Source organism: Equus quagga, chromosome 11 (genome assembly GCF_021613505.1).
Source record: "Equus quagga isolate Etosha38 chromosome 11, UCLA_HA_Equagga_1.0, whole genome shotgun sequence".
In the NCBI taxonomy this organism is placed as follows: Eukaryota; Metazoa; Chordata; class Mammalia; order Perissodactyla; family Equidae; genus Equus; species Equus quagga.
The window spans coordinates 94,217,414-94,234,450 of record NC_060277.1 but is presented as its reverse complement, the minus strand read 5'-3'; the positions used below and the strand labels follow the sequence as shown (position 1 = coordinate 94,234,450).

Genomic DNA, 17,037 nt, shown 5'->3' with positions numbered 1-17,037 from the left:
CAGCCCTTGCCCTGATTGATGCAGCCTGTCTCCGTTCCTTCCACAGTTTGAATGAATTCACGACGCACGGCAGTGGAGAAAGCAGTAAGTGAACTCTGCGTGTCCCCAGACCCGGCTGGCACTGAATGAGGGGTGTGGAGGGAGAGAACAGGGGAGGGAAGAGGATGCCTTTGCTCATCTGGGGGGCTGTTTTCTCCTGTGAGCGATGACTCACTGAAGCTTTGGGGGAGCCTTCAAAGAGGCTAATGCTGGGAAGAGGATTCTTCCAAAACCACCTCTTTGTCTCTTGCTCTCCCTTTTAACGATTTGGTTGGGTATTAGGGGGAAGGAAGGTGTCGGGAGTCTTTGATCCCAAGGAAGGGATGATGTCCCAGTTGAGACTCAAGAAAAGGATTCTGAGCCTCAGAGCTTTGAAGGAGCCGCTTGGTCCCTGACCTTCCTTGAGGCAAATCCTGATCCCCTCCCGGCCCAGGCAAGGGCTTTAGGCCCCTGCCCTAGGCTGCGGGATCAGCCTTCTTATCCTTCACAGCCAAAGCAGCCTCAGTTCGAGCCTTGCTCTTTGACATCTCCTTCCTCATGCTGTGCCACGTGGCCCAGACCTATGGCTCAGAGGTGAGTGAGAGGAGAGCACTCAGGATCGGGGGCATCAATTGCCTGGGACAGAGGGGAAGGAAACAACCAGTAACTCTCCCCCGCCTCACCTCACCCTATCCCCTGGCCCCTGTCAGTCTCCCAAGCCAGTTAGTTCTGCTGGCTGCAGAAATTAGGCACCCACCCACCCACTGGGAAAAAGTCAATAGATATTCCCTTGGTGGCATCTGGAATTCTTCAGTGCCGTATTCACACCTGCCACTAGGTGGCAGCATAGCCCCCATCTTTCTCCCTTAGACCAGTTTGTTTCCAATTCCAATTCCTCAGGCCTAGAAGGGAGAAGCAGTGGGGAGGAAACTGAAGTATAGGGTGCAGCACCCTCCTCACTCGGCTGGTGACTCTCCTTTCCTTTCCCAGGTGATTCTGTCCGAGTCAAGCGCTGGAGCAGAGGTGCCCTTCTTTGAGACCTGGATGCAGACCTGCATGCCTGAGGAGGGCAAAATCCTGAATCCTGACCACCCCTGCTTCCGGCCCGATTCCACCAAAGTGGAGTCCCTGGTGGCCCTACTCAACAACTCCTCGGAGATGAAGCTGGTGTCAGTGGCCTGGGTGCCCACTGCAAGGGTGGCGGTGGGGGCAGGACCCGGACCCTCTCCCTTATACCCTCCCATGCTGCCCTGTGGTGATTCTTCTCCCACCATCACCCCCTTTTAGGCAGATGAAGTGGCACGAAGCCTGTCTCAGCATTTCAGCGGCCATCTTGGAAATCCTCAATGCCTGGGAGAATGGGGTACTGGCCTTCGAGTCCATCCAGGTAGCCCCACCTTTCCAGCAGCCTTCTCTCTTCCCTGAGACACAGAGCCCATCTTTGATAGCTTCTTCTATTTTGTAAGAACAAGAAGACCCTTAATTCAGGAGCTCATGTTTGGATATTAATCTTCCTTGTAATTGTAGTCTTAGACACTCCCTCCCAGCCAGGTAACTTTAAGAAAATCAAACTTGTGGAGAAAAGAGGTGTGGAATGTGGCCCAGGACTCACTTGCTGCACTTAGCTGCCCACAGAGGCCGGGGAAAGTGATGGCCAGGGATGGGGAGATAGTGGCCCCAGTCACCCTTTTCCCCTCCCCCAGAAAATTACAGATAACATCAAGGGCAAGGTCTGCAGCCTTGCAGTATGTGCTGTGGCTTGGCTTGTCGCCCATGTGCGGATGCTGGGGCTGGATGAGCGCGAGAAGTCGCTGCAGATGATCCGCCAGCTGGCAGGGCCGCTGTATAGCGAGAACACCCTGCAGTTCTACAATGAGAGGTCAGTAACCGGTCCCCTCCCTTCTGGAACATTGCAGGTCTGTTGTGAGAAGTTAACACCTCCAGTGACCAATATCCCCTTCTTCTTTTGCCTTCCCAAACACACTGCTCACCCGCTCACTCATTTCCTTGCTCACTCATGTTCTTGTTCACATATTCACTTACTGACTCAGCAATACTTCGTGTGTGTCTCTGTGCCCGGAGTGTTTATAATCCGGCACCTGCTGGTTTCTGCAGAAATACAGATCCCAAACAGCTATGATTCCTGCCTGCAAAGAGCTCGAGTTCTGGAGAACTAGCTTACCAGGAGAACAAAATGATTACCTTGGCTGTAGTGCTGTTCTAGGAACTGGGAGCCCATCTGTAGATTTTACAGGCCTTGGGCCTACCTCCCCCCCTCACCCCTGAACCTGGCTGTATTTTCCTGCCCTGGCTTTTCAGGGGCTTGGAGGGCCACCCTGGTGACTTCGGCTATGTTGGGTTCAGAGGTGTTGGTTCGTTCACCCATCCAATAAGCTTTTTCTGTTTTTTAATTGTGGTAAAAAATACGTAACATAAAATTTGCCATCTTGGCCATTTTTAAATATACAGTTCAGTAGTGTTAAGTATATTCATGTTGTTGTGAAGCAGATCTCCAGAATCTTTTCATCTTGTAGACCTGAAACTGTATCCCTTAAGCCTTTTCCCCTCCCCCCAGCTCTGGTAACCACCATTCTACTTTCTGTTTCTATGAATTTGACTACCTAAGATACCCCATGTAAGTGGAACCATACAGTAATTGTCTTTTTGTGACTGGCATATTTCACTTAGCATAATGTGCCCAGGGTTCATCCACGTTATAGCAAGTGTCAGAATTTCCTTCCTTTTTAATGCCAAATAATACTCCACTGTGTGTGTATACACCCCGTTTTGCTTATCCGTTCATGAGCCAATGGACACTTGGGTTTCTTCCGCCTCTTGGCTGTTGGGTGCGAATAACGCTGAATGTGAACATGTGTGAACACAGGCAGGTACCAACCAATGAGTTATGAGTGACGACTCCCGAGGGAGCCCTCAGGGCATCTTATAAGGGAGAAGTGGACACATGGAGCTGACCTTGGGGAGGGGGTGTGTCTGCAAACTCACCTCTCCTGTTTTTCCCTTGCCTACTTCTTTACTCCTTTCTTCTCTCGTCATCCTCCCCCGACGAGTAATGGAGTGTTTGCTCTGATGTAATCCATTCTAAGTACGCTGACCCCTGTCTGGGTGAGGAAGAGTGAGAAATCTGTGACTCGTCATGCAGGTGGGAAAAGTGCCCCTAAAGTCATAGCAACTTTCCAAGAGCCACCCAGCGTTCCAGAATGATTAGCACTGAGACCCAGGTCCGTAGTCACGGTTGAAGACTTCCTGGATATGCACTTATGTTTGCCCGGCTACCAAGGGCCGGGAAGAGTCCTATGGGGCAGCCCTTGGGCCCCTGTCCTGGAAGTAACAGTTTATTTTGGGAGGAGGCCAAGGGCGGGTGGGGACCCCCCCAAGCACTCAACCTAGAGGGAAGTGATTGTATTTATTTATGCTAGAGGATTGGCAGGGACCAGACCTGGCCTGGGGGATGGGGAAGTTGGAGAGAGAGAGTGAGAGAGAAAATAGGAATATAGTGCTGGAATAACCTGGGGGAGGAGAGCACCCCTCAACGCCACTTAATAGGCTTTGTGCCCAGCAGGTGAGAGTCCTGCCAGGAACAGGACTGGTAGGGTCAGGCCTGCTAGAGGTTTGCAGCTTCCTTTCGTCTCCTCCCTCAGTACAGAGTAGGGTTAATTTCTCAGGAATATTTCTGTAACCCAAGTCCTGAGAAAAGTCTGGGCTGGTGTTTCCTCCCCTCCCTACCCTGGCTCTTGAAGCCGGTGTTGCCTGCGCCTCAGGTTCCTCTCCCCATCCCCCAGGGTGGTGATCATGAGCTCGATCCTGGAGCATATGTGTGCTGACGTGCTGCAGCAGACAGCCACACAGATCAAGTTCCCATCCACGGGTGTGGACACCATGCCCTACTGGAACCTGCTGCCCCCCAAGCGACCCATCAAGGAGGTGCTGACGGACATATTTGCGAAGGTGCTGGAGAAGGGGTGGGTGGACAGCCGCTCCATCCACATCTTTGACACCCTGCTGCACATGGGAGGTGTCTACTGGTTCTGCAACAACCTGATTAAGGTACTTGCAGTGGGTAGGTGTGGGCCAGAGACATAGGCTAGGGGAGTAGGCATCAGCCTCTAGGAGACATCTGAGAAAATACCTGACAGGACCAAACTTGGTCCTGTCCTCTGACTTCCCAACATCTAGCCTGGTCAGCTGGGCTTCTTGGAGAGGCCTCTTAAAGGCTGTGAGAAGATTCCCTGGCATACAGAGGCTGGTCCTCACCTCAGGAGCTCCTGGCCTCTTAAGGAAGCTGCCTCCTCAGGTAGCTGTGGCGAGAGGCTCTGATGTGGAGGGAAGGATGGGGCTCCCCTTGTGCGCCCTCCCGGACAGCCAGGCTGGAGTGGCAGGGATGTCAGAGCCCCACGTTTAGGGCCCTCAGCTCCTGAATGCCCCCTCCCCTGCCCGTCCAGGAACTGTTGAAGGAGACGCGGAAGGAGCACACGCTGAGGGCGGTGGAGCTGCTCTACTCCATCTTCTGTCTGGACATGCAGCAAGTGACCCTGGTCCTGCTGGGCCACATCCTGCCTGGCCTGCTCACCGACTCTTCCAAGTGGCACAGCCTCATGGACCCCCCTGGCACTGCTCTTGCCAAGTAGGATTCTCTGCGGAGCTTCAAGTTCTCCCAGCCACAGTCGGCGCCCCTCGCCTGGGGTCACCCCGGGAAGCTGGGCTGTGGGAATGCCCTGTCAGATGGGGCCTGATCACCATGGGCACAGAAACCCCCTGTGGGGCCCCTCTAATTATACCCTCTTTTCCTGGAACCCTTTGCCAGGCTAGCTGTCTGGTGTGCCCTGAGTTCCTACTCCTCCCACAAGGGACAAGCTTCCTCCCGCCAAAAGAAGAGACACCGTGAGGACATCGAGGTAGTAGACCCCTCCGCTTGTTCATGTGTTTGTTCAGCAGACATTTACTGAGCCTTTTCTGGTAAGAGGCGCCTTCCCAGGCCAAGGCCATCAGGCACGGTCCCTGCCTGTGTCAGGGTTTGGTTGTTCGAGCATCTGCAGGAGTGACTGTGAGAGGGTCTCACTAGGATTGTGGGAGGGGTGAGGAGAGGGACGGAGACACAGGGCAGGTGACCCCGCTGGAGATGCTGCCTGAGGCCTGTGGAGAGTGACTCTTCCCCACACTGATCAGAGCTCCAGCCCTCTTCCCCAATAATGGGCAATGTTGGGATCCAGGGCTGGGTAATAGTGACTCTCCCGCCCTCCAGGATTATATCAGCCTCTTCCCCTTGGACGACATGCAGCCCTCGAAGCTGATGCGACTGCTGAGCTCCAATGAAGAGGATGCCAACATCCTTTCGAGTCCCAGTGAGCACATGAATGGGGGCTTGGCAGCTGCTTCCTTCCTGGGAACTCTTACCTAAGCAAGTCCACAGCCGCAGGCATCCTTGCTAGCTGATCAGACAGGATGTGGCAGGAGTTTGTCCCACTCTGTCCTCTCTGGCTGCTCTGTTTCTAACCCCTGGAGACAGCAAAGGTTGCTGTGGAGCTCTCCCTGAGGGTTGCAGCTCTGCTGCCCAGATCCCAGCCCAGCCTGGGCACGCCGTCGTCTCCCCGACCCTTCCTTCCACAAGGTTGAGGGATTGAGGAGCTACCCAAGTTAGTCCACTGCCTCAGGCACAGTCCCTGCCATTGACTCATCGCCTCTGACCTTCGTTCCCCTGAAACAGGCCCTGAGGCCTGGAGCAGCCTGGGCTGGGACTTGGGGCTGTTCCCCACTCTTTCTGCCTGGCGCGTGCCCCTCTCCCACTGACTTTCCTTTATGTCATTACCTCTGCCTGACAAGGGTTCCTTCTGTGGCATGTTAATTTTCCTGTTTCCAGAGATTTCTCCTGAGCCTGGAAGTGTCTCTGAGGCCTTTTAGGGACTAGGGGACCAACTGTGCACTTGGGCGGAGGAAAGAGGCTGGGTCAGCCACATACAAACCCTGTGACCTTTGGCTAGTTACTTAGCAAGTCCGAGTCTCAGTTTCTTCCTCTGTAAAATGGAGATGTGAAGATTAAGTGGCTTAATCCACATACAGCCCCAGATTGACAGCTGCCGCCTGGCAATGCTCACCAAATGTTAGTTCTCCTCATGGGGATCTCTGTATACAAGAGCCCTCTGTGACTCTGGATCCAAGGACCTTTTCTGAGTGGGCCCTCCACACCTGACCCGGGAGGGCTTCCCCTGGGAAAGGCCATTTCCTCAGTGCTCCCTCTGCTTGGCCCCCAGCTGACCGGTCCATGAGCAGCTCCCTGTCGGCCTCCCAACTCCACACAGTTAACATGAGAGACCCGCTGAACCGAGTCCTGGGTGAGTCCTCCCACCCCACTCCTGAACCCGAGGCACAGAGCTCGTCAGCTGGAAGCGGGTCCCCCTGGTGCCCCTTCACCCCCTCTGCCACATTTCCCCACCTCTTTCCTCCATCTTCCCTAGTTGCTACCTCTCCCGTCTCTCCCAGGCTCCATTTAGCCCCTCTTCTGACTCGGCCCTGACTTTCCTTTGACACTTCCTCTTCTTGATATCTCCTTTGAGGGACACTCTTAGCACTTCTTTCTATTCACTCTTCAGTTCCACCTTCTCCCAGAGTCTAACCTCTTCTCAAACCTTTCTCCTTCTCCCTGCATTCCACACAGCCAATCTGTTCCTGCTCATTTCCTCCATCCTGGGGTCGCGGACTGCTGGCCCGCACACTCAGTTTGTGCAGTGGTTCATGGAGGAGTGTGTGGACTGCCTGGAGCAGGGCAGCCGGGGCAGCATCCTGCAGTTCATGCCCTTCACCACCGTGAGTACTCCCCTCCGGGCCGGGGCTGGCCCACCTTCTAGACCAGCGGGGGTCAGCGGCCAGCCCTCAGAGTAGGGAGGGGGCCTCCTTCCTCCCGGGACTTCGCACTTGCCACGAGGTTGCCCCGGTGAGCAGCTGTTTGTCTCTCTGTCTGTGGCAGGTCTCGGAACTGGTGAAGGTGTCAGCCATGTCCAGCCCCAAGGTAGTTCTGGCCATCACAGACCTCAGCCTGCCCCTGGGCCGCCAGGTGGCTGCCAAAGCCATTGCTGCCCTCTAAGGGGCTTGAAGTGGCCGCAAGAGCTGGCTGGGGAGGGTCCCAGCCGCAAGTGCCTCAGAACGGAACAGTGAGAAAAGATGAGACATCATTGCTCATATCCACATGATGTAAGAGCCCTTTGTCGGTTTCCAGATCTTTCCCCTATTCCTGACTTCTGACCTCTAAGACGTCTCCCAGTTTCTTTCTTTCATAATTTCCTCTCCCCGCTGCCAGTGCCTGAAGTGTGTGAGCAGCCTGGTTCCTTAGCTCAGGGCGGTCGCACCACACCCCCCTCTCATGTGTTCTGACCCCCTTCCAAGAGTAGATTTACCTCTGAGGAACTTTATAGGTGCAGAATGTGTGTGTATGTGTGTGTGTGTAATTTTTTTGGTAATACATGAGGGAAGTTCACCTCAGCTCATTTGTAAATAAAGATCCTTGTGGATCCCTTTGTGACTAAATGCTGTCAGTGCCTGTGTCTGACTGGGGTGGGGAACAATGTCTTCTCCTTGGAACCCCTTGCGCTGTGGCCCAGGGAGAGGCTCAGTCCTGTGGGTGAGGAGGGAGGGAGAGGTGTGCAGAGCAGGGCTGGGCTCAGGGTCCTGTTTGTCCACTCAGTCGGAGCAGGGCCAGGGCAGGGCGATGAGAGCAACTTCTCTTCCTCAGGCCCATGTGGGGTGATAACAAGTCAATACCTGTCCACCTGCCACCTGCCCCCACCCTCTCAGAGTCAGACTTACTCTGAAAAGGGAGAGTTTTTGGCTAAAGGCCCCACTGGTGCTTGGGTTAGGGTGTCCTGATCTGACGTTCCCCAACCCGGCCCAGCCCCACTGAGTCTGACTAGCCCAGAGTTTAATCTGTCCTCTCCAGAAGAGGACTGGGGGTGAGGGGCAGGAACTCTCTTTAACCCTTCCTTGCCTGCGCCACACATCTCCAGGCCAGTGTCTTCAGGACCGACCAGAGAGGGATGCCCTGAGTCATGCAGCTGGAATTTTAGTCTTGCTCAGCCAGATCCTGCTTTCTAAGAAGCCAGATGGGGAAGGGAAGTGAGAGGTGACTGAGGAACCGAGGATGGGGAAGCCTTGGGAGAGGGTCTGGGGCTGGTTGGCTGCCTGAACTTCCTGGGTCTGGTGGAGGCACTGCAACTGCCCGCGCTTCTTCAGCTGAGGGCACACACGGGCATTCCACGAGCCTCCAGTCTCCACAGTTCACCCCTCTCTGGTGTGAGCTCAGACCACTTCAGCCCATGAGGCTGAGACAGGCAGGAAGAGGCAGGTCGGCGTGAGATTGCTCCCTGTCGGATCAGGCAGAGCTTGATGAGGGAGAGAAGTGCAGAAGCTGGAATTTGAGTTCTGACCCAAGTTGTCACATTGAACTCAGCTTCTTGATCTGTAAAGGGCACTTCATAATTCTGTGTTTGTGGGCAACTATGGGGATGGATGGGCTAAGGCTGAGGGAAGACGGTAAACTGACAAGCTCTGTGCAAATATTAAATACTCCCTTGCTTCAGGCCAGTATCTGTCTGCACCTGGCCTGTTAAGGCCCTCCACCTGACCCCCACGCTCTCTCCTGTCCTGGTACGGGTGACCTTTCTGCCTTCTGTCTCCCCACCAGGAGGTGGCTCCAGGATGAGGACAGGGACTGTGCCTGCCTTGTTCGCTGCTGTGCCCCTAGCACTTAGCCCAGTGTCTGCACACAGTAGGTGCAAGATAAATGCATGCTAAAGGAATGAATGTTGATGGGCTGGAGGACTGCCCCCTTTCTCCCTGCCCCTCCTCTTTCCCTCCCTCTGGCCTCACCCACCATTCAACTCCCCGCCCTCTAACCCCTGGCCAGGCACCAGCTGGACTCAAGAAGGAGGGAGGACATTTACTGGAGACAAATACTTTATTATCGTGAAGTTTGGCTACAATGAGAAAGTGGGGGCAGAAGTAGAGAGTGAACAGTTGAGCTTCCCTCTCACACACCCCGTCACATGTCACATAATTCCCCCTCGTCTTTTCCCTCCCACATTCCCAATCCCTGTCCAGCAAGGCAGACAGATGACCATCTGCCCAGCCCTAAAAGGAGTCAGAATTCTGACCCTGGTGGGGTGGGGCAGGTATCACAAGCTTGCCAGTGTCTCTGTAGGGCATCCAGAAAAAAGAGAGAATCAGTGATGCCTGGGCTTCCCTGCTGGGAGTCAAACATGCCCCCAAAATCTTAAATTCCCCAGCAAATTTGTGGGACCCCAGGGTGGTCAAGACTCCAGCTCTGGCTGCCTCTGCTGGGCTAAGTGTCCATGGGGAAGGGGACGTGAGGGGAAGCAAGGCCTGGCCAGCCTGGCATGCGCAAGCCGAGTTGAGGCCAGAGCGAGGGATACGAGGACCCAGTTGGGAAACACTGCTGTTTAAATATTAAACAGGCCTGTCTTGTCTCCCACGTGGGAGACTTCCCGATGCTTCCAAGGGCCCCAAGGTGGGTACCCTCAGGGTAGGGGGTCCACTGAGGCTCTTCCCAGTGCCCACCACAGAGCCGGGCCAGGGAGCAGTCACAGGAATTAATACTTGGTATTTACCTATCTACCTCCCAGTCCGGGGGACAGGAAGACAGGAGCTTTTTCTCCCTGCTACAGGCAGGAGAATGAAACTTGAAAGTGGAGGGAAGCACCCAGGGCTCTGGGGCTTCTTTCCACTCTTCCCTGTTTTTAAATAGTAAGTTTAAATAAGCATAAATATTAAATAGAGATAAATACAGCGGATGGGGAGGGTTTTGCTCAGGGCTCGGCCAGGTAGCGCAGACCGCGGTACGCCAGCTCCAGGAAGCGCTGCAGGTTGGAGGCAACCAGCACCCCTCCTGCCCGGCGCTGGAAGGCCGAGGCGAAGGTCGGCATGGGGCCATGGGTGGGCTGCACCACAGGGGCCACCCCTAGGTCTTCCATCTGTGGGGGAAAGATGAGATCAGCAATCAGGCCCTGCTGAGTGAGTGTTACTACAAAGGAGGAAATGCAGAGGGCTGAGGCGCTGTGGGAGATCACACGGCTAATGGTGGAGCCAGGACTTGAACTCAGGTCTGTTCAAGGTCCGGTGACCTGGGGCCTCAGCTTGGGGGTGTGAGGGAGAGCCAGCAGCAAGAGGATCCTGGGATGGGGTGGTAGCTCCCTACATAGAGCCCCTGAGAATGTGCCCACCCCAGCCCTAAAGAACTTCTAGGATCCCCAGGCCTGCAGCATGACCTCTGGGGACCAGCTCAGTCTAGGCCCCTAACACTTGCTCCTCCCAACGAGGCTCACCTGCTGCCAGATGTTGGTGGCAAAGTCGGTGACGTCCAGCTGCAGCATGTCCAAGGTGGGGGCTAATTCGGGGGAGATCCCTGCCAGGGCCTGCAGGAGACCCTGGTAGAGGAGGAGGCCACTGTGGAGTTGGCTCAGGCAGCCCGTCTGGGGGGACAGAGTAGGAGAGTCATGGGGTGCTGCCTGGGATGCTCCTCTCAGGGCCCCAGCTTGGAGCCTGGAGATCTGGGGAACCTTCCAGATCATCTTTCCCCCTTCCCATCGCCCTCCTCCCCTCCAGACGCTCACCAGCTGCAGGGCCTGGCTGGAGCAGCTGCTCAGGAGAGGCTGGGGGATGCCCAGAGAGTGTCCCAGCAGCATGAGCTCCTGAGGGTGGCACAGCTTGTGGGTGGCACACTGCGGATAGAAAGGGTGCTGAGTGAGGGGACCTGATAGGGCCAGGCTGCTCCCTCCATCTCTCCAAGTCTTCCCCTCCCTCTGTGTCCCGCCAGGCCTCAGCCCCATTCCGCTCTCCACCACCACTCCAGTCAGCCCTCCCAGCACCATCCCTAAGAGGTTCTCTTTCCCTAGTCCCTTCCCAGCCTCCCATGGCTCTACCTCTCCTAATTTTCTTCCATTTCCTCCTGTGTCTCTCTTCTCCCAGTCTCTTCCTGATGATGTTCTCTGCATGGTTCCCTTCCTCTCCCTCAGCTCTTACCCTCTTCCTCTCTCCTTTCAGTTCTCTCTTCTGGGTCTTTCCTCCACACCCCCTCCCACAGCATCTATGTCCCCTCCCTGTCTCTGCCCGCCAGCCTCTCACTCACCAGCCTCTCCTGCAGCGCTGCACCATCGGCCTGGATCTTCCTCACTTGCTCTAAGCACTTGAGCAGGAAGCTCTGGGGCAGGGAGCTGGCAGAGCCTAGGGGGGTGGCTTCTTGCACCATCCAGAGTGCACTGTGCCAGAGCAGCAGCTGCAGGACTGAGAGCAGACGGAGGCTCAGGAGACATGCCGTCTGCTTTCACCTGGGTTCCTTTCTGGGGGCCAAGGACCACGAGCCCCTGTGCCACTCCAGCCTCCCTCCCATGCCCAGGGCAGGCAGCTCTCCCATCCTGGGCCAGGACACTCACCCATCAGCTCCATGGGGTTCTGGGCAGCAGGCTCAGCAGAGGGTCTGGGTGGATCTGCAGGCTCTGTCAGGCTCTGTCAGGGAACAGCTCCAGAGGCCTTTATACATAAGCCCATGGAGGCCTGGGAGGAAATTACCTGGTGCTGCGACTAAGACTTAGTAATAACTTCCCAGGATTTATGCAAATTTGGTGTCCAGGACAACGCAGGGGGTTGAAACAAAAAGCTGTTTGCGAAAGTTTTGTGAAATTATGGAATCTCTGATTTTTCTTTGACGTCTTGTCCCCCTCAAACTCCCTTCCTTCCCTCAGCCCCACCCAGGCCTGAATTGCCCCAGGGTGTTTGAACAGAACTGCTGAACTCGAGCTGAGCCTCTGATACAAGCCATGGAGGCTGGAGGCTGGTCAGACTGACCGGGGAAGAGGCAGATCCCCAGGCGGCCCCCACCCTCCCCTGGCAGAGCTGCTGGGGCAGCCCCCTTTAGCACTCTCTCTTGGGATCCTCACGCCACCTGCTCCCTAGGCGTCCCCCAGTTCTGAGAGGGAAGGAGATAGTTGCCCCCATTCCTACCCCTCAAACTCCCAGGAGGCTGGTTTCCTGAGTCCCCTCCTGCAGGGCCAGGGGCCTGAGATAGGGACATTGTGGTATGCCTCCTGTCCCCACCCTAAGCTTTGATAGGCACCATCCCAGGTTCCTGTTCCAAACTGGTTAGCTGGGAACTCCCCAATCCCCCCATGACTCATTCCTAACTTTAAGCCCCCGGAATCCTGGCAGAGATCAGAGGAAACCGGATGTCTGTCCCGAATGAAGCAAGACCCTTCGAGGCTCTTGGTTCACCTGACCTTTCCCTTCTTCCCCCTCCCGCACTACCCCTTCCCCCAACAGTGTCCCAGCGCTTTGGAGTTGGGGGTGTGGAACACGCGGCTTCCTGGCCAGGTTCACTGCCAGCCAGAGTGTTATGTGCTGCCCTGAGGTGGAGAAGGGCCAGGGGTGAGGAAGAAGAAACTGCCCTGGCCTTGAATCCTAGAACCATGCAAAGTTAGTGCTGGAAGGGACCTTGGAGTCTGTTCCAACTCTGTGAACTGGGCCAAAGAAGGAAGTGCCTGGCCCAAGGTCATGGGTAGTAGAGTCAGAGTTATACGCGGGCCTCTGCCTCGGGCCTGAGAGTTTTCCACAGGCCATGAGGCCTGCCCAGGGCAGTCTGACAGACCGCACAAAGCTGTCACTTTCTGTCCCAATTTACCCCACAACGTGCCAAGGAACAGAGACCTCTTTGGAGGAGTGGGTGTGTCTGGATGGGCTAGGCCATTCTGAAGCAGGGGCGCCCTCTGGTGGCCACTGCTGACAGGGACTTCACCTGCTGGTCCGTTCCACATCTTGCCTCTGGTCCCCTGTCCTGCCCAGAGGCATTGACCTCCTACTCCACCCTCAGGCTAAGCAATTGGCCACCACACACTGACTGAGCCCAGCACTGTGCCCAGCTCCACGGGAGTAGAGGGGTGGGTTTAACAGAACTGAAGAGGGCAGAAGATTCACATTCGCAAACATGCACCTTTACCCTCCCCCAAGGAACCTCCAGAGAAGCCAGCCTGCCCCAGACATCGTGCCGAGCACTCTCTGTACAGTATGGAATGCATTCCTTTCAATAAGCCTATGAGGAAGGTAGTAGAAGCATTTCCCCTTTTGCAGAAGGTGAACCTGACCTCGGAGAGGTTAAGTAACTGGCCCACATAGCAGAACCAAGGTCTGCCCTGTGCCAAAGTCTTAAACTCTTAACCATCAGATCTCTTGACCAATGTTCCGCCTTCCTCACCTGTGACCGGGCCAGCTCTAGATCCAAGCTTTTATCTTCAACTACAGTCCAAGTCTGTCAGATGTTTGGTTCAGAAAATACGTTAATTCTAACAAGGTTGGCCAGAATGGTGAAAGGACTCAAGATCATGATTTCAAGAAAGCAAATTGTTGGGGAAAAGGAGGAGGGGATTGTTGCATGGTCTCAAGGGCTAGAAGCAGCACATGGAAAGGAAGCCACAGCCAGCCAGTGTTCAGCTCAAGATGGAGTAGGCTGCTTCCAGAGGAAGTGAGCTCCTATTCTGGGAGGTGTTCTGGCATCCACGCCACAGGGAGAAAATCTGAATGTGGGCAATTATTGGGCACCTCTTACATGTCAGCCACTTTCCATTACACTTTTGTCATTTCATCCTATCAACCAAGTGGTAGGGTGTGGATTAATCCCATTATAGACAAGGGACGGTCTCAGAGAAGTGAAGGGCTTTGCCCAAGATCCCAGAACCGTGAGTGGTGGAGCCAGGCAGGATTTGCAGTCAGGTCTCTCAAGCCCCTCCATTCCCATTACAGTGCCTTCCTGTTCAGATAGCTGTACTTCTTGATAATGGCTCAATCCAGACTTCAGCCCCACCCTTGCGAGAGTAAAGATCAAGTAGAGAGCGTTCCCAGTCATGACACACACGGGCTGAGCTAGACCTAAATGATCTTCTGGCAAAGGGCCTGGCTCCAGAGACCCCCCCCAGCTGTTATTCATCCTTCCAGCTTCCTAAGGGCTTTTCCAGGTATTTCTCAATGGCCAGAACTGGTCAGCAACTTCCCCTCACGCTTCCTGTTTTCATCTGGTACTGGGCCTGGAGCATCTTTATAAAGGCTCTAGAGTAACTCACTTGTTGCAGACTTGGCCTGTGGGCCAAGATATGTACACCTTGAGTTAAGGAATAGGTTTTAAATTTTTAATTGGCTGGAAAAAAATCAAAAGTATTTCACATGTAAAAATCATATGAAATAACCCCCAGTGTTCATAAAAAATTTGTTTACATACTGTTTATAGCTGCTCTCAAGAAGGGCAGAAATGAGTAGTTGTGGCAGACCATATGGCTTACAAGCCTAAAAAATGTACCATTGGCCCTTTTAGAAGTTTGCAAACTGTGTACACAGTACAGAAGTACCAAGAGACACACAGAGATGTCCCCTGCCACACTGTTTCTTATAGTGAACCCAAGCCCACCAGTCGGGGAATGGCTAAAGAAACTGTGGTCCATTCATACCACATATGCCTCCAATGCCCCCGGGAATGAAAACTCCACAAGGAAAGGAGTCTGGTTTATTCAGTGGTCTTCTCAGTGCCGGGAAGAGCTCTGGGTACGGTATCAAACTTAGATCCCCAAACCAACACTGAGTGAAAGGCACAAGTGACATTCATGTGACCCAGCATTTACAAGGGTTTAAAAACTCAAAACAATACTACATTTTGCAGCAAAAGTATAAAAATGTAACCTGGAAGGCTACCCACTGACTTCATCAGAGTGGCCGCCCCTAGGGAGGAACGGGACGGGCCTGGGAAAGGAACCAGATGGGCTTCCAACTTATCTGTAATTTTTTTTCTTGGATTAAAAAGCTTGACATGATAACAAAATGCTGACATTTATTAAACTTGAGTGGAAAGTACATGGGTACTTGTTATTCTTTGTAGTTTCCTAATTAAAAAACAAATCTGGAAGGTGGAGAACAGTGAACTCCCCAAGCGTAAAAATGACACTAAGCTTCTCCAGGTAAAGAAAGCCAAGCCAAGAGGGGTGAATTACAGGAAATTTCCAGGCACCGAGCAGACAGAAAAATGGTCCATAGACTCAGGGTGGGCGAGAACCAGGGAATCATGAAAAATGACCCCAACTCTCTGTAACAGGGTGATACACTCTCCAATCCATTACCAACCAAGAAAGGGTCTGAGGCACTTCGGGCCAGATGCTGACTTTAAGATTTACCACCTCATGAGAGGTTGGGCATCACTGGGAATAGTATTAATTCCTATGAGACATGTTAAGCAGGTTAGAAAGAGCCTCAAGCAGCTGCACCAGCCCTCAGTATACAAGTCTCCTTATCACACACTCAAAAAGGTCAGTTTTAGAGGTCAGGTGAAGTGGCCAAGGGCCAGAAGGAAAGCCATGTGGGGACAAAACCCAACCAACCAGGTAAGAGAACCACAGACTGAGGCTGGAAGAAGGCAGTGCAGCCTGACAAAGCGTGACCTGAATTTGGTGTCACACAGGCCAGGGTTCACGTCCCATCTAAGCCTGTCCTCGCATCCTGGAAGGGCACGCAGAGGGTGCTCACCATTAATCCCTGCCCTATTCTTCCTGGAAGGGAATTAAAGCTCTCCTATTAGATTTCTGAATTCGCCTGTAAAATGGGGAAAGGATTGGAATCCTTAAAATAAATGAAAAGCTTGGATGCTGGACTAAAAACATCTACAAAGATGGAGGGGGTAGTTTGGGGAAAAAAGTGCTATTTCACAAAGCAAGCTTTTTTGAGAGTTTCATTATATAGGGAGGTGGCAGAAGCTTAAAGGAAGTGGGCAATGCCAAATCACTGTGACCAAGGCTGGGGTGGGATCAGGAACCAAAGCAAGGCCAGTCTCAAACACGCGTTTAACGGAAATTAGGGATATTGGGGGATGAAAATCTGCAGTTGGTATGAACACATGGCATGCCTTCCCTAATAACACTTTACTGAACCCAGTGTGCCAGGCACTTGGCATGGCCCCGGGAGGACACAAATGCCCCACGCTCTTTAAGAACTTACAAACTAGTTGGGCAGATAAGGCCTTCACACCAACTACCTCCTAAGAGAAGCATTTGATTATCAAGCGAGGTCCAAAAGCCAGGGGCTTAGATCACTGTGTGGCAGGAAGCCTGGAGGCTGTGTAGAAATTAGCAAGCTGGAAAGCAGAGCACTGCAGGACAGGAGAGGCAGAAACCCACAAGGCATCGTTCAGATCAGAGTTCGGCAGCAATAAAGAGTATGAGCACGGCGACATCCCAGGTGCCAGCCGGAGAACACATGAATACTTCCAATGACCCAATATGGGGAGCATCACTGTTGGTGTCTGGGAGACTCTTGAGACCTGGGCAGGTGCATTTTCCCACCATCCCACCACCCTCAGGGAGCCCCTTCCTGCCTGACCCCAACTCTGTTCTCGGGAAGGAGCCCATCCCCCATTCCATAAGGGTCAACTGGGCAAAACCCTGCTCTCCACCTGCTGCAGCCTCATCAGAATATTCTCTCCTCTGCGAACCTCACCTAAAGGTCAGACTCTTCCCTTTTCTTTGATCCTCTATAAATCTAGACTCCTAATTTTAAGATTTTTTATTTTTCCTTTTTCTCCCAAAGCCCCCCAGTACATAGTTGTGTATTTTTAGTTGTGGGTCCTTCTAGTTAGGGCATGTGGGATGCCACTTCAGCAAGGTTTGATGAGTGGTGCCATGTCTGCTCCCAGGATTGGAACTGGTGAAACCCTGGGCCATCAAAGTAGAGCGCGTGAACTTAACCACTCGGCCATGGGGCTGGCCCCCTAGATTCCTAATTTTAGAGCCAGAGGTCACTAAGCCTAATCCTTTACTTGACAGATGTGGGAAAGGAGCCCGAGGTTTAGTGATTTGCCCAATGTTTGAGAGCCGGTTAGATATGAAACGGAGTAAACTCAGGCCCCGCTGCTCCCAGCTCAGCGTCTCTTCCCCTGCCCTTAGCTTCCTCCTCATCTGCAGCCACATCAGGCCCTGA

The 17,037-nt window shown here is 53.7% G+C and overlaps 2 protein-coding genes and 1 non-coding gene across 7 annotated transcripts in view; 2 read left to right on the top strand and 1 right to left on the bottom strand.

Annotated features, from left to right (window-relative positions):
* Window positions 1-7,554, top strand: part of MED24 (mediator complex subunit 24) — a 30,944-nt gene extending 23,390 nt beyond the window's left edge. For all 5 annotated transcript variants that reach the window (XM_046675727.1, XM_046675725.1, XM_046675729.1 and 2 more), the window contains 12 exons: window positions 47-84; window positions 530-612; window positions 1,009-1,187; window positions 1,306-1,405; window positions 1,722-1,897; window positions 3,819-4,083; window positions 4,479-4,660; window positions 4,841-4,931; window positions 5,279-5,378; window positions 6,285-6,365; window positions 6,689-6,837; window positions 6,998-7,554. In XM_046675727.1, coding sequence (XP_046531683.1) covers window positions 47-84; window positions 530-612; window positions 1,009-1,187; window positions 1,306-1,405; window positions 1,722-1,897; window positions 3,819-4,083; window positions 4,479-4,660; window positions 4,841-4,931; window positions 5,279-5,378; window positions 6,285-6,365; window positions 6,689-6,837; window positions 6,998-7,114 — 1,561 coding nt within the window. In that variant the 3' untranslated portion in view covers window positions 7,115-7,554. The remainder of the gene's footprint in view (window positions 1-46; window positions 85-529; window positions 613-1,008; window positions 1,188-1,305; window positions 1,406-1,721; window positions 1,898-3,818; window positions 4,084-4,478; window positions 4,661-4,840; window positions 4,932-5,278; window positions 5,379-6,284; window positions 6,366-6,688; window positions 6,838-6,997) is intronic.
* LOC124248009 (small nucleolar RNA SNORD124) lies at window positions 347-450 on the top strand. Its single transcript, XR_006890895.1, has one exon. It is a non-coding gene; the product is annotated as a small nucleolar RNA SNORD124 (small nucleolar RNA).
* A 1,440-nt stretch (window positions 7,555-8,994) lies between the features above and the next one.
* CSF3 (colony stimulating factor 3) lies at window positions 8,995-17,014 on the bottom strand. Its single transcript, XM_046675687.1, has 5 exons — window positions 11,472-17,014; window positions 11,168-11,322; window positions 10,653-10,760; window positions 10,365-10,511; window positions 8,995-10,013 (listed from the first exon to the last, which is right to left on the bottom strand). Exons 1-5 carry the CDS (start codon window positions 11,482-11,484, stop codon window positions 9,849-9,851), a joined length of 588 nt encoding a protein of 195 aa, XP_046531643.1. The 5' UTR covers window positions 11,485-17,014; the 3' UTR covers window positions 8,995-9,848.
* Window positions 17,015-17,037: the final 23 nt, after the last annotated feature.

Coding starts and splice junctions, on each gene's coding strand:
- CSF3 (XM_046675687.1), bottom strand. Junction 10,512..10,652: donor CCAGCCAGGCCCTGCAGCTG/GTGAGCGTCTGG, acceptor CTGTCCCCCCAG/ACGGGCTGCCTGAGCCAACT. Junction 10,014..10,364: donor CCACCAACATCTGGCAGCAG/GTGAGCCTCGTT, acceptor TTTCCCCCACAG/ATGGAAGACCTAGGGGTGGC.